Source organism: Platalea leucorodia, assembly GCF_965183815.1.
Source record: "Platalea leucorodia genome assembly, chromosome: 3".
Lineage (NCBI taxonomy): Eukaryota > Metazoa > Chordata > Aves > Pelecaniformes > Threskiornithidae > Platalea > Platalea leucorodia.
The window spans coordinates 18761974-18785336 of record NC_138825.1 but is presented as its reverse complement, the minus strand read 5'-3'; the positions used below and the strand labels follow the sequence as shown (position 1 = coordinate 18785336).

The window sequence follows — 23363 nt, the reverse complement described above, 5'->3', positions numbered from 1 at the left end:
CTAACAGACATCTAGTGACAGTAAATAATTTTTCTCTGGATTTATGCTGATTAAATAAGTTCTTATTTTTGCTCTGTAATGCTGCAGCTTAAGCACAACAGTTAAGAACCATGAAATGGATCGTAATCTAATGTATCAAAAAATTGCTTTTAAATGACATCACCTCACCTATGAATATGAAAAAAAAAACAGGTAGGAAGGGCAGAAGAAGAGATCCTGTTATTTTAGCTGCCATTTCTTAATGGCAGCTTTCTTTCATTTCAGCATCTGCCAGTGAAGTCGGTTGAGAAGTACCACCTTGCAGCCTGGCAGCAGGGCCAGCAGCTGTCCAAGCTTCTCCTCTTCCCACCACACCGCTGCTCTTGCCTTCCACTGCAGAGGCGGGAAAGAAGTTCCCCAGTGGGGGTGCCACAGGTTCCCCTTTCACTGAGGCTGTTTTTGTGGGAAGGCCCCAGCTCATCTCACCTCAACATTAATCATAACAACCACCATGGCCTCACTGCAGACAAGGAGCAGGGTTTGACGGGCTGTAGTTAATCACGGCAGACCTTGCTGTCTGGTCACAAGTGGTGTTCCCCCAGGGCTCAGTACTGGGGCCAGTTCTGTTTAATATCTTTATCAACGATCTGGATGAGGGGATTGAGTGCAGCCTCAGTAAGTTTGCAGATGACACCAAGCTGGGTGGGAATGTCGATCTGCTGGAGGGTAGGAAGGCCCTACAGAGGGACCTGGACAGGCTGGACCGATGGGCCAAGGCCAATTGTATGAGGTTCAACAAGGCCAAGTGCTGGGTCCTGCACTTGGGTCACAACAACCCCATGCAACGCTACAGGCATGGGGAGGAGTGGCTGGCGCGCCTGAACATGAGCCAGCAGTGTGCCCAGGTGGCCAAGAGGGCCAGTGGCATCCTGGCCTGTATCAAGAACAGTGTGGCCAGCAGGACCAGGGAGGTGATGGTGCCCCTGCACTTGGCACTGGTGAGGCCGCACCTCGAGTGCTGTGTTCAGTTTTGGGCCCCTCACTACAAGAAGGACATCGAGGTGCTGGAGCGTGGCCAGAGAAGGGCAACGAAGCTGGTGAAGGGTCTGGAGCCCAAGTCTGGTGAGGAGCGGCTGAGGGAGCTGGGGTTGTTTAGCCTGGAGAAGAGGAGGCTGAGGGGAGACCTTATTGCTCTCTACAACTGCCTGAAAGGAGGCTGTAGCGAGGTGGGGGTCGGTCTCTTCTCCCAAGTAACAAGCGATAGGATGAGAGGAAATGGCCTCAAACTGCGCCAGGGGAGGTTTAGGTTGGATATTAGGAAAAACTTCTTCACCGAAAGGGTGGTCAAGCACTGGCAGAGGCTGCCCAGGGAAGTGGTTGAGTCCCCATCCCTGTAGGTATTTAAAAGCCGGGTAGATGTGGTGCCTAGGGACATGGTTTAGCCGTGGACTTGGCAGTGCTGGGTTAATGGTTGGACTCGGTGATCTTCAAGGTCTTTTCCAGCCTAAACGACTCTATGATTCTACCGAACTGGGGGAACGCCTGCCGGGGAGACCACGGCGCAGGAGGCCGGGCCGCTGCCGCACGGCAGGCCCTGAGGCGCCCCGGGCCCGCTGCCAGCGGCGAGGAGGGAAGGCGGGGCGCACACGGAGGCCCCGGCAGGGAGGGCTCGAGGAGCGCCTCCGCGGGCCGGGGTTCAGGCTGCCGGGGCTGAGGCTCGGGGTGGCCGGGGCCGGCGGAGCGGGCGGGAGACCCGGGCGGCGCAGCGGAACCGGCCCAAGGCCCCCCTGGCCGTTCCCGCCAGCGGCGGCTGGTAGCGCGCGCGCGCCGGAGGGGGGGCGGAGCCGGGGCGGCCACGCCCGGGGGCGGGGCGGGCGGTGGCGGGTTTGGCGCGCGCTGGCGGCGGGCCGCGCTTCCCGCCGTGGCCATGTCTCGCCAGAGCACCCTGCTCCGCTTCTTCCCCAAGGCCTCCCCGGCGCCGCCTCGGGCGGCGGCACCGGCGCCCGCCCCTCCGCAGGCCGGCGCGGGGACCCGCCGCCGCGCTTCGGGGGAGCAGAATGGCCGGGAGGCCGCCACCAGCCCCGCTGGCGCGGCGAGCAACGGCGCGGCGAGCAACGGCGCGGCGAGCAACGGCGCGGCGGGCAGAGCTGCGGCCCGGTGCAAGGAGGCGGGGGAGAAGGGCGGAGGGGACGGCGCGGCCGCCAAGGCCCCCAGGTAACCGGCGCGGGGAGAGGAGGCCGCGGGAGCGCGGCCTGCCTGGGGGGGGGGGGGGGGGGGCGGGCGCGGCAGCGCGCGCGGGCCGTTGCGGGAGGGGGGCGGGGCGGGCGCTGCCGCCGGTGGCGGCGGGAGCGGGACCCCTCGGGGCGCGGGGGCGCCGGTGCCCCCCGCCCCGCACCCCGGGAGGCGGTGGCCGCCCGCCGCCGCCTGGGCCCGCCGGGGCCTTCCCGGAGCGGGGGGCCGGTTTGCAGCGAGCCCCGCGCTTTCGGCCGCCCGAGGCTGTGAGGAAGCGCCGGAGGATGCGTGTCTGTGCGTCTGTCTGTCTGTGCGTGTGTGCGAGCTCCGCGCCGGCGGCCGGGCGTGCGGGGCCTTGGCGCGGAGGAGGCGGTGCCGAAAGCGGCGTGCGGTGCTGCGGGCGGCGGCCTGCTCCCCCGGCCCGGCCGGCGGCCTGCTCCCCCGGCCGGCGGCCTGCTCCCCCGGCCGGCGCTGGGGGCGGCGGGGCAGGGCCGCCGCGGGGTAACGCCGACACCTGCAGGGAAGGGCTCTTATTTTTTAGTGTTTGCCGTTTTGAAATGCGTCTTTTCACCCCTGCCCAAATTTCCTTTCTCATCGGTATCATGGTGGTAAGCGTCTCCGGCGTCAGCTGACTGACTGTCGCTGACGGTTCGGCTACAGCCCGCGGGAGTACCCCCAGTCAGCGGCGGGGGAGCGTGGCCGTGGCTGGGTTGAAATCCCGGGGGGAGAAGGAGCGAGCACGTAAAAGCTGCATCAGGTGCTTTGCAGGGGAGACAAGAGTTTTTATTTATTAACTCTTTTTTTTGTAGCTTGAGGGCTTTTTGAAATCTTACTCGTTTCCTTTAGGTGCCCTGTTGAGAATTACTCTCTCCAGGAAAACTTGTCTTAGATATGTAGGTTGACAATTCATAATATGTAGTCTGCAGTCTTCTAGTTAATGTCTGGTTGGACCCCATTACTCTCTCCCCCTCCCTTAAGAAATCCTCTAAGAGTCTGGTTACACTTGGCTCTAGGTGGCCCTGCTTGAGCAAGGGGTTGGACAAGATGACCTCCAGAGGTCCCTTCAGACCTCAGCCGGTCTTCTGTGACTATAAAGCTCTGTCTCTGTGGGGATCCAGTAGAAGCTGGAGGAGCAAACCTAAAAAAATCGTTTAAGAGAAGTATTGGTGGTAGTATAGAAGGACTGTATAATCCAGGTTGCACCACCTAGGAGCCTTCCAAGACCTTCAGAGGGCAACCCGCTCAGAAGCAGGGTGCAGTTATGTTTATGAAGAGAGCTGTTTTAAATGTTTATGTTCCTTAAATGACACATTTGTTGTCTTTGCAGTGTCTCCTGTGAGTATTCGCCTGGTGACTTGGTCTGGGCCAAGATGGAAGGTTATCCTTGGTGGCCGTGTCTCATATACAACCATCCGACTGAAAGAACAATAGTCAGAGGAAAGGGGAAATCCACTCGTGTCCACGTACAGTTTTTTGATGACAGCCCTACAAGGGGCTGGGTCAGTATTAAATATCTGAGGCCATATAAAGGTAAGAGATATATATAAATAAAACTTTTTGAAATGGAAATATGCCACTTGTTTTGGAAAAATAGGCTTGGAGTATAGGGTATGGTATTCTTCATAGAGAAAGAGCAGCGAAACCAAGAGTAGGATTGAGTGGGAAAGCATGTTTTGTACTTTGTAAGTTACAGAAAGCAAGTTTTTGAGGGTCACAGGTGCATTTAATGTTATACAGTTCTTTAAACACAAAACACTAAGCCCTCTTGTTTATTAGATTAGAACACAAACTTAAAGCTTGCTTATGTTTTAAAGTTTTTTCCTTTATGTCTCCCATCAATATAAAAAAAGATCTAAAAGATAAATCCACTATTTCAATTTTTAGCCCTGAAATCCTTAAAATATTAGGAATGTCAAACCCATTTTTTAAGCAGCTGTTTGGGAACCGCAGTTTGTCCAGAATCAAAATACTAGGCACAGGATATTAGGTAACTAAAATTAATTCTACTGTGGTGTTCTTTCTTTTAAGCAATGCGGTACAGTTTTGTTAATAACATGCAGAACTTGAGAATTCAGAGTAGTAGAATTTAGGGTAGCGCTTGTGGTTATAGAGCAGAGTTGGTGTTTGTCATCTTGAAGAAATGACTGAGCTAACTAATGAATATCAAATGTAATGAAGAATTAAAACAACATTTGGCATAATAAATCTCACCTTATGAATAATCATGATCTGTTTTCCCCTTGTTTTGTAATTTTACTGTTGCTGAAAACTGTAAATCATTTGCTGTAACCTGTCATGTGTAAATCATGTTGCTGTAAACTGTATCGTTGTTAGTCAAGCAAGTACTTCGGGTGTAATACAGTATTTTTGATCCACTGTAGGATTTGCTTACGATGTCAGTGAAACAACTGAATTTAAACAGTTTCTTCCTTTTTACAAGTCAGAGTTCCATCTGATGTGATCATATAGTCATCTTTTTTTGGCTTGTTTATACTTAAATGTACTGCACTTAAGCCATAGTTAGTTTTAAATTAAAATGGTAATGTTATTACCTTAAGTGTTTGCCTAATTTAACGCAAGTGAATTGGTCCGTGGTTTATATGTATCTTTCCTGAAGGTATTTTAAAAGAATCAAATGTATTTTAACAGCTTGCAGTTGCACTTAGAAGCAAATACAGGTAAGGAGAATTGATCTGTTTACCAAAAGAAAATTGCAGAAAAACAAGAAGTGTTAAAAACGTTTAAGCACAGAAGCACTGGTTTATCTACAAGAAATGTGGTTAATGCACAACAGAATAAAAATATTTAAAATACATGCTTTGCTTTTAAATTCAGACAAAAAGCATCTTTGTATACAAAGTAAGAGTGTTGGAGTCTTTGGGTAAGACTATGGAGAAGTTTCTTGCATTGTGTTATTGTTTGTAACTGAATAAAATATGGGTAGCACAGGGCTAGACTTCTGACAGTTGGGCATGCAAGAAGTGGAGTTACACACCAGTTGGTTAAGTGAATATGCAGGTGTTGCACAGTTGAGTATGCAGTTAAATTAGATGATGAGATTTTTCTCCTGCCATTGTTAAGTTCTCAATATTAAATGCAAAATATTTTTAGATTGTCTCACTGCACTTGCAAAACTAAAATGGAGGTTTGTTAATGTGTTGTATTTGTCCTGTAGAAGCAGCTACTTGTAACTCCATGCTTTGCTACTGCAAGCTCAAAGAAATGAATGTGAGGAAGAATTCTGCTTGGCTCATTTCTGAGATAGCTGGCCTCCTCCAAGGCAGCTGCCTTTTGTCTACCATTGACTTAGAGCTGAAGCCTCAGTTAATAGCTGCGTATGAAGGGATTCACAAGAGTGGGTGTAAGGATCTATTCAGGCAGATCCTACTGTCATATGCAGCCAGCTAAACTTACAAGAGCAGAAGAAGGAATCGCCCTTCCCCATCTATAGCGTACCCTTATGTCCCCCTTCTTTCTTTCCCCAAGTTGAATATATAATATGTTATACATACACCATTCATTTCTTGAGCGTGGCATTAAGATGAATCTCAGCATCTTTGGGGACCTTTTCTAGAAATTAGTCTGTAGATTGGTTGGCTTTGCTTTTGTGTTTATGTACAGGTAGTGAGAGGAGGAACTGTGGTGCTCAAGGGATATGAAAGAGGATGAGGGAATGGTGCAGTTATTAGTAGCAGGCTTTGCTTGATACCCTGCAGCGTCAGGGTGAATTGCCGGCGTGATTGGTGATCGGCTAATCTGGCTAATAGGTCGGTGTTGGGTCTGGCTGCCTTGCTGCACTTACAGGAGCCGTTTGAACGGCCAGCAGAGCTTTAGCCAAGAGGTGTATGTCATAGATGACTGATGCCCACAACTCGAAGATAGCTTTATGGCTGAACTTACCTGTCATTGCTAAAATAGCCCTGTGGTCTCAGTCAGGTCTGCTGCGCTGCTCATATGAAGTGTTGCTTTTCAGTAGTAACTATAGTTAGTGTGAGGGTGTTTAGAGCTTAGCTTAGAAGTATTCAGATGTGGTAATGAGTTACAGAAATAGAAGCAATTCTTCAAGAGTTCATGTACTAGTTAGGCATTTCATTTGTGAGTGTTTAGACTTTCTCTAGGGGTAGTTTATCACGCTGAATGAGTGATGGGTTGCTATATTTAAGATGTGGTGGGAATGACTGGTAACAACACAACTTACACTAGTTGTCTGAATACATTTAAAAGTGAAGTATGAACACTAACTAAAGGACTGGCTAAATGCTAGACTAACTTCAGTTTCTGACAAATCATTTGTGGTTTTACAGGTTCCTCAGATGGGGAGACACTGAAGGGAGGTATGTTTTATAGTACAAAGCCTGAAATTAAAAGAGCAATGGTGCTAGCGGACGATGCAATGAGTAAAGATAAAACTAAGCGGCTTGAACTGGCAGTATGCAGTGAACCTTCAGACACAGAGGAGGAGGAAGAGGAGGAAATGGAGGTAAGATTTTTCTTACTTGCTGTCTTTTTCAGAAATAGCACTAGAAATTAGAAGCTGTCTCTTGGAACTAAGCCTGGTATATCCCGCAATTCTCTGGTGCAGTAATCACAGCTTATCTGCTCTTTACTCATGCATGCATATGTATCCGTATGTCTTTTTTTGTACTGCTTGTGTGTTGTCAGGTCATTTGCTGGTCTCTCACCTTTTCTAGTTGGAAAGAAAAGTCTAACATCTCTTTGGTGTTCTGTATGGTAAAGACTGACCTCAGAAGTTACTTAACTTCTCTAACTCTCTTCATTGATCATTCCCTGGGTAACCCAGCTGACCCACTTTCTCACTCATAAAGTACTTTTTTCCTGGTGCATCTTTTTATCTTCTCTATCTGCTATTCCTATTCCAAGTTCCCCTAAGTTCAATCTGAAGTTTTAATTTGTCATAATGTAGAAATTTCTAACTTTTTGAGTATTTATCTTAAGGCATTAAATTGGATTTTTGGAGCCTGCCCTCACCTTGTAGAGCAGCACTAAAATACAAATTATTGTAGTGTTGACACCAATCTGTTGGTGGGGTACCTAAAAAGAGATCTTTTGTTGTATTCACATTGTATTGTGACTGATTCAAATATTATTTCAGTACCACCATATGCATAGATTTCTTTGGAAAGAAATAGTATGAGCAAACTGTCAATGGGATAGTGGTTTTCTTTACCTCCTCTGTCAGCGTGGCCCATCTGCTCTTTCTCCAGTGTGACACAGCCCCGAGGGACAGGTGCCACTCCAAGCATTGTGTTGTGTTTGTGGCAGCAGTGCAGTGGGCACTGGCACTTTGTAGTCCTTACAGTCCCTCCACTGCTGTTTTCCTCCAGCACTGGCACTGAAGTTCTTTAAACTTTCAGGCGGAAAAGGCAAATAATGGAGTTTCTTTTCTTTCTCCTAGACATGCACCATCTTCTTGAAGGTCACCATAAGATAGTATGTTTGTAGGTAGAAATAGGTAGTTAACTCAAAAAAAAAAAAAAAATCATGGGTAAAACTCATATAGGCTAGTACTGAAAGGCTGCAAAACCCAATCAATCACATTTCTGACATAGGTCAGTAGGAAGAAATTACAGCACAGATTTAGCTTATGGAGGCGTTTCTCCTTTGTGCTGAATTTCATATACCATATGCCTTTTGTCCAGTTTAAATGTTTTGTTCATCAGCATCACTTATGCAAAGTAATGAATGAGGCTGTAAAGAATACAAAGAGGAGTAATTATGCCACTGGCCGGTAGCAGTTCGTTATCCAGAAAAAAATTAAATTCTGTGAAGGTGAAAGGAATTGGCTGTGGCTCTGCTCTCTCTTGCTTGAAGTATCATAGCTACTGCATTATTGCACATTTTTGCGCTTCTTTTTGCAGCAGCGGTACTTTATTTTGTAGCCAGAATTTTCTATAGGTAAAATAATTTATTTTTCCAGCAGATGAGTGAAAGCGCATCAGGCAACAGTGATGACTGCAATAGTGAGGAGGATGTGAAGAGTAATAAGCGAGTAGTGAGCAGGGAAAGTGCCATAAAAGCCAAAAGAAGAAGAGTGTTGGATTCTGACAGTGATCACGATGGCTCTGACGTCGAGTTCAAGCCTGATGTGAAAGAAGCGGCAAGCAGCGAGGAAGCTAGTAGTGGGGTGGATGAAAATGAATCTACTGACACAGAGACAGACGCAGAGAGTGTTGCAGAAAGTCCCATAAAAGTCCCTTCTAAACGAAAGAGAAGAGAAATAAACAAGCCTGCTAAACGGAGTAGCTTAGAAAATGAACGTTCTGAAACACCCAAGAGAGCAGCAACGGTTTCTTTAGAAGCCAAGTCTAAACTGACGTCATTTGCAGCACCTGAAAGTTTTGAATCTCAAGCAAATGCTTGCAGTGGAGGCATCGGTGGCTTCACAGTATGGGAACATGAAAAGCTTGATTGGCTGCAGGAAGGGAAAAGGAAAGATGCGCACAGGAAACGGCAGGGTGACCCCAATTATGACCCGTGTACTCTGTATGTACCTGAGGACTATCTCAACAAGTGTACGCCAGGAATGCGGAGGTGGTGGCAGCTGAAAAGTCAAAACTTTGATGCTGTGATTTTCTACAAAGTTGGAAAATTCTACGAGTTGTATCATATGGATGCAGTCACTGGCGTAAATGAGTTGGGCCTGATCTTTATGAAAGGTACCTGGGCCCATTCCGGTTTTCCAGAGACTGCGTTTGGCAGATTCTCTGACGTTCTAGTGCAGAAAGGCTACAAGGTAGCCCGTGTTGAGCAAACAGAAACTCCCGAAATGATGGAAACGCGCTACAAGTCAATGGCCCACCCAACAAAATTCGACAAGGTTGTACGCCGAGAAATATGCAGAATCATCACCAAAGGAACTCAGACTTACAGCGTTCTGGACTGCGATCCCTCTGAGAACCATAACAAATACCTTCTGTGCGTTAAGGAGAAAGAAGACTCCTCTGGACAACGTGTTTATGGGGTCTGCTTTGTTGACACGTCGGTGGGGAAGTTTTACGTAGGCCAGTTCTCAGATGACCGGCACTGTTCGAGGTTTAGGACTTTAGTAGCCCATTACACTCCTGTGCAGGTCCTGTACGAGAAGGGGAACCTGTCTGTGGACACACAGAAGATACTGAAGGGCTCACTTGTTTCTTGCATACAGGAAGGGCTGATCTCTGGTTCCCAGTTCTGGAATGCATCTAAAACACTAAAGGTCCTTCTTGAAGAAGGATATTTCAAGGAGAAACAGAACTCTGAAAATGGATGTCCTCTGCCCGCTGTTATCAAATCTCTGACTTCAGAGAGTGACTCGCTGGGATTAACTCCTGGGGAAAACAGTGAATTAGCTTTGTCGGCTCTTGGGGGATGTGTCTTCTATCTCAAAAAATGTCTGATTGATCAGGAGCTGTTATCGCTGGCAAACTTCGAGGAGTACGTCCCTGTGGATATTGATACTGCAAAAACTATGAGTTCAAGTAGTTTCTTTGCCAAAACTGACCAGCGGATGGTGCTGGATGGAGTCACCCTGATGAATTTGGAAGTCCTGCAGAACGGAACCAATGGAACCACAGAAGGTACTTTGTTGGAAAGGATTGATTCTTGTTGTACGCCGTTTGGGAAGCGACTCCTGAAACAGTGGCTCTGCGCTCCGCTTTGTAATCCCAGATCCATCAACGATCGTTTAGATGCTGTTGAGGACCTTCTGGCAGTGCCAGATAAAATGTCTGAAGTCAGTGAGCACCTGAAGAAACTTCCTGACCTTGAAAGGCTGCTCAGCAAAATTCACAGTATTGGATCACCACTTAAAAGTCAGAACCATCCTGACAGCCGGGCCATCTTTTATGAAGAAATCAAATACAGTAAAAAAAAAATTGCTGACTTTTTGTCTGCGCTGGAGGGCTTTAAGGTAATGAACGAAATTGTCGATGCCATGGAAGAAGTTGCCAGTGACTTCAAATCTAAAGTCCTTAAGCAGCTAGTCACCCGCAAAGCCAAAAATCCAGACGGCCACTTCCCAGACTTGAGCGCAGAGCTTAAAAGATGGGATACTGCTTTTGATCATAACCAGGCTCGAAAGACAGGAGTGATTACTCCAAAGGCGGGCTTTGACCCCGATTATGATAAAGCACTACAGGATATTAAAGCTGTTGAGGAAGATCTTCACAAGTACCTGGATAAGCAACGCAAACTGCTTGGATTCAAATCCATGCTGTACTGGGGGGCAGGCAAAAACCGATACCAAATGGAAATACCGGAAAGTGCAATATCACGTAATTTGCCTGAGGAATATGAGTTGAAGTCAACCAGGAAAGGATATAAGCGTTACTGGACCAAGGAGATCGAGAAGATGCTGGCTGCGATGGTTAATGCTGAAGAGCGCAGAGATGCAGCACTAAAAGACTGTATGAGGCGGCTGTTTTACAACTTTGATAAAAATAGCAAAGACTGGCAGACAGCTGTGGAATGCATTGCTGTGTTAGGTAAGAGGTTTTCTTCATTTTGACGTAGAGTAAAAACGCTCCTGTATAGTAAATGGTGAAATCGCATCTGGGTAAGAAAAAAAGGCTTGTTGCCAGCTCGTAATTTCTAGTTTAAAAACTCTGATTGTGATAACAGGATTGATAATTAGCAGTGATCACCTCTTTCCTTCCTGTCAGTAAATGGCAGAACAGTTGCTGGGTCTGGATGTTTGCAAGCTCTTTCTTCATTCCTCTTGTGTGAGCGTAGGTGTGCAGCTGAGTATTTCTCACCGTTCAGCGTAGCCTGGTGGGTCTCTCACTGCTTCTAGGATTCTTGTGTATGGATTAGTAGTTTCTTAAATGAAGGCAGTGACACAGATGGAGGTATAAAAATCTAACCTGCTAGTCATCTCCTTTCCGTCTGAGCAGGCTGCTTTCTCAGCAGCCTTTAAAAATAAAAAAGTGGTCATTGTTGCTGCCTTAAAGAAGGTAGTCTAGTAGGAAGACTTGCCCAAGTCTTCCTTAAATTTCTGGGGTAGAACGGTCTCCTGTATTCCCTTCTCAGGGCTGGCGTACTCTTGTACTGTACATTTTCTGCTAGCGTGAGGCGCTGTGTGATGTCTTTGTTCCAGGGAAAAATGAAAGCACTCTCTGAATGCCACTGGGGCAGAAAAGGGAGGACAGGCGGACAGCGAGTGTTGTCTAGGAAAGGATTCTCTGGGTGGGCTGGGAGAGCTGGGAAGCAGTCACATTAGCTACGCCACAGTACCAGGGCAAGCACTGAACTGATTTGCGGTAGGGAAGGAGGCAGCTTTCAGGCTCAGCTGTAATATCTGTACATAAATCTGTAAAATCACGTAACGTGGTCTCGTTTTGTAGGTAATCAGCTCTTAGAACCTTAAAGCTAGGCTTGAGGGAGGTTGTGCTGCTGCTTTCTGCTAGGCCAGAAGAATTTTAATATTTATATAAATTTATTTTAGCAACTTCCAAGCAGTATTATGATTCTTAACAAAGTAATTCACTGTCACAGAAGCGGATTTCCTCTTTACTTATCTTGTTCCAAATTAAAAAGCAATGCAAGAAAATATTTTATACATGTACATTAAAAAATAGCTTTTGAAGTGAAATGATGATTATTTTAAAGACTTTAAACTAAAAACTAGAGGGGAGGATTTTTAATCTGACATCAGTGGAAATCTGGAAGGAATGAGGAAAGACATTGTGAATATCCCCACCTTTTACTTGTTCTTCTGGAGTACTTCTTGGGTGTTTTCCTTAACAGGAAAATGGAATGGAAATGGCAGATTGTGTTTACAGAAATGCTATTCAAAGAGTAAGTGCATTCCAGTGAATGAATAAAGAAAGGTGAAAGCGTGACTTACTGGAATTTCTCTTAATCTTATAGATGTCTTGATGTCCCTTGCTAACTACAGTCAAGATGGTGATGGACCACTGTGCCGACCTGTAATTCTACTGCCTGTGGATAGTGCTCCTCCCTTCCTGGAACTTAAAAATTCGCGCCATCCATGCATTACAAAAACTTTCTTTGGGGATGATTTTATTCCTAATGACATCGTGATAGGCAGCAAAGATGAAGATAGCAGTAGTGAAGCTTCCTGTGTGTTAGTAACTGGCCCGAATATGGGTGGCAAATCTACGCTCATGAGACAGGTGACTGACTCTCTACATAAGATGGAATGTTCCAGCGTACCTCCGTGTTTTGCGTAAAGGAATCGCGTGACTTGGCTGTCTATAAATGTCAAAGGAGGTCCCAGCAGTGGTCTTCAGGGTGTGCAGCACAGTACAGCAATTACACTGTAAAGACAAAATATAACCTGGTCGAAAATGCCCCATGTTTAGAAAGTAGGTTTCCTACTGTCACTTACTTTAGTGAGGAATGAGTTTTATTTCTCTTACGAGAGACTGTTGGGAGAAAGTGATAGAGTATCTTTTCAAGCGGCCTTATCCAGGACTTGCCATCATCTGGCAAAAGATGCTCCTGCAGGTTGAACAGGATGAGAATAGACATCAGGGGCAACTGGGAAAGCAACAGGGAGTTTGCTTTATAAACACCGCTTGCTGTGATAACTTGTGTTTTGAAGGTTTTCAGAGTAGGTTAGTCCTACTCGAGATTACGATGCTGCAGCCTGGAGCTGTTAAAACAGCTGGAAGCTTTATGTACTCTCGTCTTTGTTTTAGGGGAAATAGAGTTTCATTCCCTCGTTCTCTGTGTGGAAGTGAAGCTCCAAGCACATAGTAAAAATGTAAATGTTTTAACTTTTGTTCTGCAGGCTGGTCTCCTGGTTATAATGGCTCAACTGGGATGCTACGTACCTGCTGAAGTCTGCAGGCTTACGCCCATCGACAGAGTATTTACGAGGCTTGGTGCCTCAGACAGAATTATGTCAGGTGAGTTTCTGAAATGCAGCTGCCCGAAGTGCTTTTGCCACGGAGGGAGTTTCTTTCCTTGCTTTGAGCGGTGAGTGGGAAAGGGATAGTCCGTTGATTTTGCAGGGAGAGCTGGGCAACTAATTTGTTGTCTCATTGTTCAGAGTAGAAACAGGATTGTAGTTCTGCTTGATTTGTTTGATATGCTCATCCTTCATTATTTTTGACAGACACATAGGACCACTTTTTAATGAATTTTAATATTAAAAGCCTGCCTTCCAGCTGGATGCGAGTCTGAGGAGTATCTTTTTGGATATTGCACAGTTGATTGTGTTCTACTTACATAGGTATCTTTTCCTAGATGTTCTGGAATGGGACAGTGATGTTCAGGTAGCTGTTGTAGAGTTGTTGTTTTTGTACCTTCTCGCAAGGACTAGAGGTCCCTTGTTCCAATCAGAATGCCTGCCTTATGTCTGAAATCCGATTTCTTCAGACGATAGAGAGAGAGGCAGGTTTCCTTCTTGGAAGCGGTGGTTGACAATTCTTGGAGTATTTTGTTTCTTCCATGGAGAGGAAGACGGACGTGGAGGATGACACAACAACTGGAATGGGAAAGTCTGCCTGTGGTGCTAGGCAAAGTGTCATGGGGCTAGAAAAACTAAAAAAAACCAGCCAACCCCAAAACCCAAAAAATACTTTCTGTGGTAGTAACTATCACAACTCATTTAAGGAGGGCACAGATTTTCTGTGATCTTTGTGCTGAAAAATGTGGGTCAGTGAGTATGAAAGGAGTTAAGCCTACTGAACTTGTTGCACATAAGGAATTTGGAAATGAATCATTCTGAGTTCTTAATTAAAAAAAAACATATTTACACTTCCCCAAATCAAGGCTTTTCTTTGCAGCTAGAGAATTTTATTAAGGCTTTCTTTGCCCAGCTATTTTCCATTTTGTTTATTTTCAGTACAAAAAGAAATGGAGGAGTACTTAAGTGCCTATGGTAGAAATAAAAACTGCCCTTTCTAGACCACCACTCTCTATTGCAGAAAAATGTAGCATTTTCAACTTTTTTTCTATCAACTGAGAGCTGCTATTTTCCAAATACGTGCACAAATGTTTTAACATTTCACATGATGAGGCTGAACGCTGCACGGCAGAACGAGCTTTGAAATCTGCCTTTGACGCATTAGTTGCCACACTGTGTAGAAACGAAAGCACAGAGAAAGTTGTTCCGTGGCAGTCATTTTGTAAGGGATGTCAACAGGGCTTTGTAAAAGTAACTTTTAAGTTAATATCATTCTAAAATTGCCTATGTAATTTTAGGGGTTTATTTTCTAAAGTGAATAAATGGTTATTTCTAAGCATTGTTTAAAAACATTTAATCCTGGAAATTTCTGTAAATAAATGCAGAAAGTCAGGATTGCTGGACACCTCTTAATTCATGTTGAAAACCTTATGTTGGAGCACAGCAGTGCTCATGCAGCATGAGCGCAGGAACTAAATACCTGCCTGCTCTCAAATTACATAAATTGCTGCTGCATGTGATTATTTGGAATAAACCCTACAAAGAACTAGTAAATCTGGACTTTATAGATGCGGATTTATTGTGTGCAAGGGCCCGAATAATTGTGTATGTACTTCTGCTTGTAATCTGCCAGAAAAACCATTTTGGGTCTAAATTTCAGGCCTCGCGTTATCTGGGTTGCTGGAACTCCTGCAAGATGTTCAGTCCGTAGCAGCAGTGTATTTCTTCCGTCATCCTTCACTCAAGCAGAGTACATACGAGTACAGCCTTAATTATTGGAGTAATTCATTACCTTATGATATCAACAACCAAACTAATAAGTCTAGGCTCTTAGTCTTTTTTTTTAAGATTATTCTGCTTGCTTTTTCACACTGAAAAGCCAGACACCTTAGGCCTGCCTCATGCATTTAAGAGCAAGAAGGGGCAAAAGATTCTCCCCATCCCACATCCTTTGTGCCCCGCTCTTTGGCCAGCTGGCACATCTGACCAGTGCTATTAAAAGTAGACAGATGAGGTGGCCTTCAACTTGTTTACTCAATGAATTGTACTTGTGCCCATGCCTGTACTCTTAAGGAACCAAACCCTGCTTTTTCTGGCAAATGGAGCCACACCGTTCTCATGCTGGAAGAAAAAAGCTTTGTGGTTTTGTTCATCTTCAGTTTGCTATCAAGTTTCAGTTTAGCTTGACCAAGACTCTAGCGCAGGTTAAGTGGGGGTTGAGTTGTGGTTTTCAGATCTTTGGCTACTTCATGGCTTTTTTGTTGTTGTTGTTTCTTTTAAAGGTGAAAGTACCTTCTTTGTTGAACTGAGTGAGACTTCCAGCATTCTCCAGCATGCAACAGAGCACTCCCTTGTTCTTGTGGATGAACTGGGTAATTAGTCTATTTTGTAATAGATGGAAATGGAATCTAAGATTAAAGACTAGCTGCCAGGCTGTTGGGCTGTCTGAATGGCAACTGGGTAAGGGGGCAGTTTTATCATAACGCTCCTAGTGTTTAACTCGTCACTATCAATGCCATTTGATAATGCATCTAAAACATGCATTTCTTAGGTGCCCTGGGAACTAATACACCACCTCCCACCCCCCAATCGTTACTAGCATATTTCTAGTTGAGCTTTCCTGCTTTCCTTTGCGTAATTACTTGCAGCAAACCTTGAGCAAGCCAGTAGCCAGGCTCAAGAGAGCAGAAATGTCTCTTTCTGCAGCACAGAAGGGTGTGTGATTGTTACAGGGTAAATACTTGGGTCACTTCACCCCGATGCCGGTGGCTCTCGCTACTCACTGCTGTTTGTCAATCTTCCACATAGCAAGGAGGGAGAAAAAACGAACAATACAAACGGATACATGGCAAACAACGCACTGCATTTGTCTTTGCTTTTCCATTTCTTCCCCAGGCAGAGGCACAGCTACTTTTGACGGAACAGCTATAGCGAGCGCAGTTGTGAAAGAACTGGCGGAGAAAATCAAGTGTCGGACTCTGTTCTCCACACACTACCACTCGCTGGTAGAGGACTACTCGCACAACGTGGCCGTGCGGCTCGGTCACATGGTAGGTGTAAGCGTCACGCACACGTTGTGGGCACAGGATTTTCCCTTGTGGCGGGCGGCTCTCGCCCGTGCGTCTCTGCGCTCTTCCGCCCAGAGTCACAGAGGTGTCCTGAGAAAAGGACGTGATGTTTCATGCATTTATTAGTCTAAGTATTACATACACTGACTTGTAACTTACTCGTTCTAGGCATGTATGGTTGAAAATGAGAGTGAAGATCCAAGCCAGGAAACAATTACGTTCCTGTATAAGTTCATTGAAGGAGCATGTCCAAAGAGCTATGGCTTCAACGCAGCAAGACTTGCTGACATTCCAGAGGAAGTTATTCAGAAGGGGCACAGAAAAGCGAAAGAGTTTGAAAAAGTGACCATTTCACTGAGAATATTTAGGTAAGGCCTTGGTTTTCCATTTTTAAGTTGCACATTGCTTAGCAGGCATCCAGTTTAAAATTTGGGCAGTGGCTTTTGCTCATAGCCTCGCAGTAGAGGGGGAAGTTAAAACTATTTTTGTGACTATCAAACGTACTTCACAAGCGGTGCGGGAGGGAAGTACTAAAGCCTGACTACGAGGCAGCAGAGATGATGACTAACGCAATATTTTAAGCCTTGGGTCACGGTGCCAGTCTCTAGGGCCAAGAGCTGAATTTGCAGAGGTGCTGAGCCAAACTGAAGGAATGTGTGAATAAGCCTGGCGCTGAGGGGGGACGTTATGGCAGTACTGGAGCCTCCGCATCGGGCACCGACGGCTGCTGGCAGCCTTCACGCCAGACACAAAATGGCATCTGTGTCTTCTAAAGCTGTGCGAGTAACAGGGAGGGCAGGCTCTGCCCCTCGGGGGCCGGTAAAGCTGACTGCGTTATTTCCCTTAGGTATCTGTGCCGGGTGGTGGATGGCGCAACACGCGATGCAAACGCTGTTCAGAAACTTACCGCTATGATCAATCATCTTTAAGAATGCAAGTGGTTTGGTACTGGCGGTTTCTCAAAAAGGTGGTATCGGACAACGTTATGATCTAATAAACTTTATTTTTTAAAAATGACCATTTTTCCATTGTCTTTCCTAGGAAATTAAACCCTTTAATTCTTACCTACCCTCTACATAATGGTTATTGAGTACTCCACAATATATTAAGTCTAGATGTTATGGTACATGCATACACTTTCAGGCTGTTGATTACCCACTGTCACCAATACACATAAATGGAAAAAAGCTATGAAACTGTATAGGGCTGTATATATACTTGTCTCAGCTTCATTAGAGCAGGAAGTTGCTGTGATTTCCAGCAGGTTATGTAAGTAATGTCCAGACTGTTCAAAAAAAACTATGAACAGAGTAAAGTACAAGACTGTTTTGAGGAGACTTTCTACCGTGTACTTTAAAACATAGTAAAATTTCATTCACAAAACTTAGTTACATGGGTACTTTGTTTTATAGTGCATTATAGTCTAGGAAGTCTCATTAAAACACTCGCTTTTTTTTGTTAGGGTGGTTTGAGTACAGACTATTGCTGGGGCAGGGAAGGAGATTATTCTAACTTCAGAGGACACCAGAAAAATTGCTGGATATAATTTAAGATTAGTGTTTTCTCTTTCATAGAAAGAACGTACATACTGGGACATGAGTACAGTTACAGCAAGTCTAGGTGTGCTAACAAAACAGGACACATTCAAGTACAATAAGATTTTTTGCTTGAAATTAGAAACAAACTACATGAGATTAAAGCATTAAAATCATATTTCTCAATCTGAATAAATGTTAAAAAATCAAAAGAAATGCAGAAGTGCTAGCTCACATTTTTTACCATGTTACAAAAGCAATTGGTACCCATGTCCATAAAGGCAGCAACAAAGAATGCTGCTTGTCTACAGAATAGTACTACTGCAAATTGGACTGCGTTTCAATGCTACTTGTAAAAACACCAGCTTTCAGAAGTTGGTATCTGTACAAAATTGCAGCTTATTTTTCTTCACTTCTGTCCCTTCAAAGTCTTTGTTTACACAGTAATGCTAAAACGCCCAGTTCTGTTATCCTGAGTCAACATATTGCCACTTTCTTTTTTGGTAGGTTGAGCTCCATAGTGTCAACACCTCACACATCCGCTTTAATACAGTCTCTTTCTGCAGAAATGGGCAAGTATAACTTCCTCCAAAAAAAAAGTTTTAACAGTTATGATATTAGAATGGCAGGACTTTCTTTCTGAAAGGAATTCAGTTGTGCTGCAATGTATTAGATTCTATAGGTGGAGCAGAGTCATATAGTGTATCTGTATCGTGTGTAGGCTCTCCAGCAAGCGTACAGGGATTAGACAGTGTTCCAGCACCACAGTCACAGAAAAACCTAGGGAGAAAGAGAGCTCTTTAGTTTCTACTTGACTTGCCTTGTCAAAACCGCTCAACGTGCTCGTTTGAGACCTACCTATCATGTCTAATGAATTCTACGTCATGTCCTTGATGGCACTTCTTAATGCAGTTCACGCATATGGCATTGCGGTCTGTGGTGTTGCAGGTGTGACATCTGAAGTCAAAGGCATCACGTTAGGCACGAGTCAGGACCCGATGAGCTGAGAGGAGTGCTCGGGGAGGGGGCGGGGGGAGAACAGCACTAACAAAAGGGCACGCACAGGACGGCAACACTGCGGAATTTTACGTGAACTTGGATTTCATGGCATGCTTTTCGTTGCTTGTTTCGAAAAAGCAGTTCTGCCGTGCAATCCCTTAGGCTCAGGTTCACAGTAACAATACATTTTCCTCAAGCCCAGAGTAAATTCAAGACAATGGGAAGTTGTTTAATCCTCTGCTGTTGCAGCTGAGGAAGGGCACACATTTGTGTGTTAACAGGCATATGGCAACTGTTTTAGGGGTCTTGCTAGAAGAGGAACTGTGTTTATTTGAAAACCTTCCTGAGGGTGATGGAAAAGAACCCGTTACCTGTAGAAGTCATGCATCGGATAGCTGGTGTAACTTGATATCTTATATAAACACTGGCCTCTACTGACAGCTTTTTCTATGGCATCTTGATTGTTCATTATTTTGTTATCTGTTGGGGGAACAAAAAAAAGAAGCCAAAGACTAACACACCTGGATCAAGGACTTTTTTTCCTGAGGTGTTAAAGCAGAGGGCACCCCCCCTCTTTTTAAGGGCTAAACCCATTAGGAACAGTTAGCTCTATGCCTGCTTGTTAGTTTTGGCATTTAAGCACATCAAATCCTCGATGCCAGATGACAGGGCAGATGCCCAGACAGCGCAGTGCGCTCCTCAGACCAGAAAGACTGCTCCTCTTTGCACGCGTTGCGTAAAATACCTGATAAGCCTTCATTTAAATACTCTTTGTGAACTGGTTTGTGAATACATGGTTAGAGAAACAAGCCTTCCTAGCAGGCTTAAGTTTTCCGTTGAGAAGTCTGAAACCCAAACGTTTAAAAGCCTCTTGGTCCACCGTAAGGGCTTTTACACATCCCTTGGAAAGCAGAAAAGCATGGCTCTTCCCCCCAGGGGAGTTTAAAAATAACGCACTTTCCAACACAAGGGAAGTGGGAATTCGGTCGGACCACCTCCAGCATTTAAAAGATGCGTCCAAGGCACGGTGAATTTGATAATCCTCTCTGTTATTCAGCTACTAGGTCTTCTGTCAAGTCCCAGAGTGCCCCTCCATCACAGCACTGACTGATGCAGTCAGTAGCCCAGGAGCTGTGAAGCAGGGAGCCAGAGCTTGTCTTTTCAGCAGTGTAAAGAATATACAGGAAAAGGCATAACAAATACAGCCAAGCAGGTTAAAATTCTGCAAACGGAACCTTTTTCTTCTAGAATAACCTCCTGGAGCTGCCTGGCATTCAGACTGTTACTCCAATCTCCTCCAAGAGGATCTTGTCTCGTGCACACTTCCCTACTATACATGGGAACTTTACATATGTAAACTGTTCCTATTTTCCAAAAAAAGTGATTTGGGATTGTGAATATTCATGCTTTTACATCCTAAAAGCCGAGTGAGGCATGTTTCTTTACTGGACATTTGTTTCCAGAAATGTGACAAAAGAGACTTTCCATTATACTAACTTAGAATTGGAATTTGAGATGGGCCAAAGACCAGTAACCACTTCAGAAACAATTTTGAGACAGAAGAGCTAATAACAGAGTTTTAATATGATAGGAAAGCCTTAAAGTTACCTTTGAAAGTGTCTGGCTGTCTAAAAATCTAAGATAGCTTAGCTTGGCTTATTACATTCAGCTGAAACTTAGTTACAAGTCAGCTTAAGGTGGTACCAAATCTGAACCAAAAATGGGGGGAAAAAAAAAAAAAAGGTATGATAAACCCAAAACCCAGCATCAAATAAAAAAAAAAAAAAAGCAAAGTGAACAAACACAGCCAACAAGGGCTCAGGCTCACCTTTCATCGTGACATTGACACCAGATGCTAGAAATAAACCTCCAAAGCGGTTGTTGAAAATCTGATTGCCTTCTAGTGTTGCAGTTGCATGATTTGTTATTTCAATACCTTTATTGGGTCAGGGGAACAAAGAAGAGAAAAGAAAGTGGGAAAGTTAAATCCTTGGTGATTGTGCATTTGTACCCCTCTCAGGATCTGTAGTTTGTTCTTTTTTTTTAAACCATCATAAAATCAGGGGAAAAAAGGAAAATGACATAGCTAGAAATTGCACTGTAATTTGCTATAAAACTAAGGTTCAAATACTTCTGTTGAATCCTTGCAAAGAGCTACAGCTGGCATGCGTGGGTTCTGGTAGTAACAATACACTACTAGTTTATCTGATAATAAAATGGTACTATGACCATTTTCATAGTATTTTCAAGGGGGATATGATTTTTGGGTGCTTAAAGCTGTCGTCTTCACATATATTTGAAAGTTCTTGTGCACATACCTTACCCTTTTTAAAATATCTTTTTTAAAAAGTTCTCAAGATGGGCACCTAAAATTAATTTCTTTCATTCTTAGCTTTTATCAGTAACCCATGTCTTCCAAGTCATTTGTCCAGGACTGCTCTCGACAGCAACCTATCCTTCCCCCCCACCACACTGAAACAACACCTTTAGAGGCTCTTCTCAGAAAACTTGCTTCTTCTGAAAGAAAGACGGGAGAAAACTCAAGAATGCAGTTTTAGTTGAAATGGAATGGAATGCAAGACGTATGCAACTGCGATCATTAAACAGTAAATTGCACAAAAATCACTATTAAATATTTTTCATCTCTTTTGGAGTAAGAAATGATCATTTTAATAATTTTTCAAGTTTGTGGAGTGAGAAAGTTGAACTTGAGATGCAATTCAAATCTCTGAAATGTGTATTTGCTCTGTTTCCTAGGTTTTTAAGCAGTGATAAAATATTCAAACCAGCATCCAGCAGATCAACTATAAATATGTCCTAGACAATTCTATCAATTACTTCTAAAACAACAATGAAAAAGTATTTCACAGAAAAATGAGAAGGCAGAATATGTGGTGTTTCTCAACATGCTAGTAATTCCAGAGACTGCTGTAAAGATATTCTGGCTACAATTCTGAATTCTCAAATGATTTCTAGAATACACTGAAGGATATCCCAAACTCTGTTAAAGTGTCTAAATACCGTGGGGTAAAGAAAGTCAGGTTAGCTTTGTGAAGAACTTGGTCTAAGCTCTAACACTTCAAAACTTGATGTAAACAACACAAACCTGCAGCAAATCCATCGAATATTCGATTTTTCCTTAGCACCGGGTGGCTATTGGTGCTGATGAGAACACCGGCTTGAGCATTCCTGAAGATATCATTCTCTTCCAGAAGACCTGTGACAGACCAACAAACATGACGTTTGAGCTTGTTAGCGTTTCCTTACCTGTAACCATTCTGTGAAATATTTTCAAAAGATCTCATCTATCATCATCCTGCTAATTCCTTTCATTCGGGGAATACCCACCAATAGCACTGAAGTTAGTGATACAAGTTTAAAGTCATTCTCAATGTATAATCACATAAGTGTATTTTTTCAGTATACCAAATAGAATTTGGGATCGTATGCACCATTACAGAAAACTCTGTTTTATTTTTGAGGAAATACTAAGTCTTTTCACTTTCCAAAATCTTTCTGGTTCCTGTCTTCTAAAATGAGCAGTCTGCCAAAGCAAAGCTTAACTTGCATTTTTGTTATTGCAGGACAGGATTACTTTAAAATGCTTAACTTAAAATTAAAGCTCATTTACAGCAAGTGATTATCTACAAAATATCAGAAGCCGATACCAGGACACACAACAGTCAGGGGATTCCGGAGGAGAACCACTTCTAAATTTACAAGTACACAGGAGATTCCTTAAAGATCTGCCTTTTTTTTACCCTAAATCTCTGACACTGGCAGAACCCGAACTGTTCAGATGCAGGATTTTGGCTACATGACTTGAATTCAATACTGTCTTTCAGTCAAATGGCAAAGCTTACAAAAGCAGATGGGATAAAAGGACTGTCCTAAGCAGCAATCTAACAGTCGTCTTGGATGAGATTAATTACCTCTCTGCCTCCCACAGACTTCAGTATTACTGATGTAATTAGGGCTAAAAAGCATCAGTGTATGTTCATTATAACTATTTTATTACTTCAGAAGACAAGAGCTAGGTTTCTAAAGAGCACTTTAAAAAGGACACTGCTTAATCTGAAATTAAACTCTTATCCAGAATATTCAGTATATGCCAGTAAGGGAAAAAACTACCTCTTCCCCCATTAAATATACAGATGCCTCCATCTCTTCCATCATGGATTTTATTTCTTCTTAGTGTAGGATTACTGTCTGTTTTAATCCATACACCAGCCATTGCATTATCAAAAATTTCATTGTCTTCTATAAATCCAAGCCCTAAAATTGAAGGAAGGGTGGAAAAAAATAAAATCAAAAAGGATAATAAATGGGAAGAGGTAATATTGCAGAACACAAACAATTTTGGATAAATGTGAAAAACAAACTTACCAGAATTATAGACAAGAATACCACCATTCTGACCACCCCAGATCTTGTTGCGTCTAATTTTGGGGTTGCTTCCAGTTCTAGACAGAAACGTAAACAAAGAATTATTTAAACCACTTTACCACCTCCCAAGGCCAAACGTTTAAAACGCCTCTACAGAAGTGCCCCATAGATCTCTCATCTTAAAAATCTTATTAAAATACAGTTATTTCCAAACACGCAAACATGTTTTAGCTTTACAGACTTCAAGGGCCACAGATTCTAGGCTGTAAAATAACTCTTATAAGTTGAAGC

At 43.9% G+C, this 23363-nt stretch overlaps 2 protein-coding genes across 4 annotated transcripts in view; one reads left to right on the top strand and one right to left on the bottom strand.

Annotated features, from left to right (window-relative positions):
- The first annotated feature begins 2022 nt into the window (after positions 1-2022).
- MSH6 (mutS homolog 6) lies at positions 2023-17163 on the top strand. Of its 2 annotated transcripts, none has more exons than XM_082306092.1 (10): positions 2023-2193; positions 3539-3741; positions 6516-6691; positions 8153-10694; positions 12079-12344; positions 12965-13082; positions 15367-15456; positions 15980-16134; positions 16321-16520; positions 17000-17163. In XM_082306092.1, the coding sequence occupies exons 2-10, from the start codon at positions 3582-3584 to the stop codon at positions 17079-17081; spliced, it is 3789 nt and encodes a 1262-aa protein (XP_082162218.1). In that variant the 5' UTR covers positions 2023-2193; positions 3539-3581; the 3' UTR covers positions 17082-17163. The 2 variants fall into 2 exon arrangements, with proteins under 2 accessions (XP_082162218.1, XP_082162217.1); XM_082306091.1 differs by having other exon boundaries at positions 8150-10694.
- Positions 17164-17173: 10 nt separating this feature from the next.
- FBXO11 (F-box protein 11) overlaps positions 17174-23363 on the bottom strand; it is a 79495-nt gene continuing 73305 nt past the window's right edge. For both annotated transcript variants that reach the window (XM_082306093.1, XM_082306094.1), the window contains exons 17-23: positions 23073-23149; positions 22818-22961; positions 21793-21903; positions 20515-20622; positions 19058-19166; positions 18546-18644; positions 17174-18467 (exon numbers count right to left, since the gene is read on the bottom strand). In XM_082306093.1, the coding sequence (XP_082162219.1) occupies positions 18338-18467; positions 18546-18644; positions 19058-19166; positions 20515-20622; positions 21793-21903; positions 22818-22961; positions 23073-23149 (778 nt within the window). In that variant the 3' untranslated portion in view covers positions 17174-18337. The remainder of the gene's footprint in view (positions 18468-18545; positions 18645-19057; positions 19167-20514; positions 20623-21792; positions 21904-22817; positions 22962-23072; positions 23150-23363) is intronic.

Bases quoted from the DNA above. Each gene is read 5' to 3' on its own strand.
- MSH6 (XM_082306091.1), top strand. From the start codon at position 3,582: ATGGAAGGTTATCCTTGGTGGCCGTGTCTCATATACAACCATCCGACT. The intron at 6,692-8,149 runs GTAAGATTTTTC...TTATTTTTCCAG, and splicing joins AGGAAGAGGAGGAAATGGAG to CAGATGAGTGAAAGCGCATC. The intron at 16,521-16,999 runs GTAAGGCCTTGG...TATTTCCCTTAG, and splicing joins ATTTCACTGAGAATATTTAG to GTATCTGTGCCGGGTGGTGG.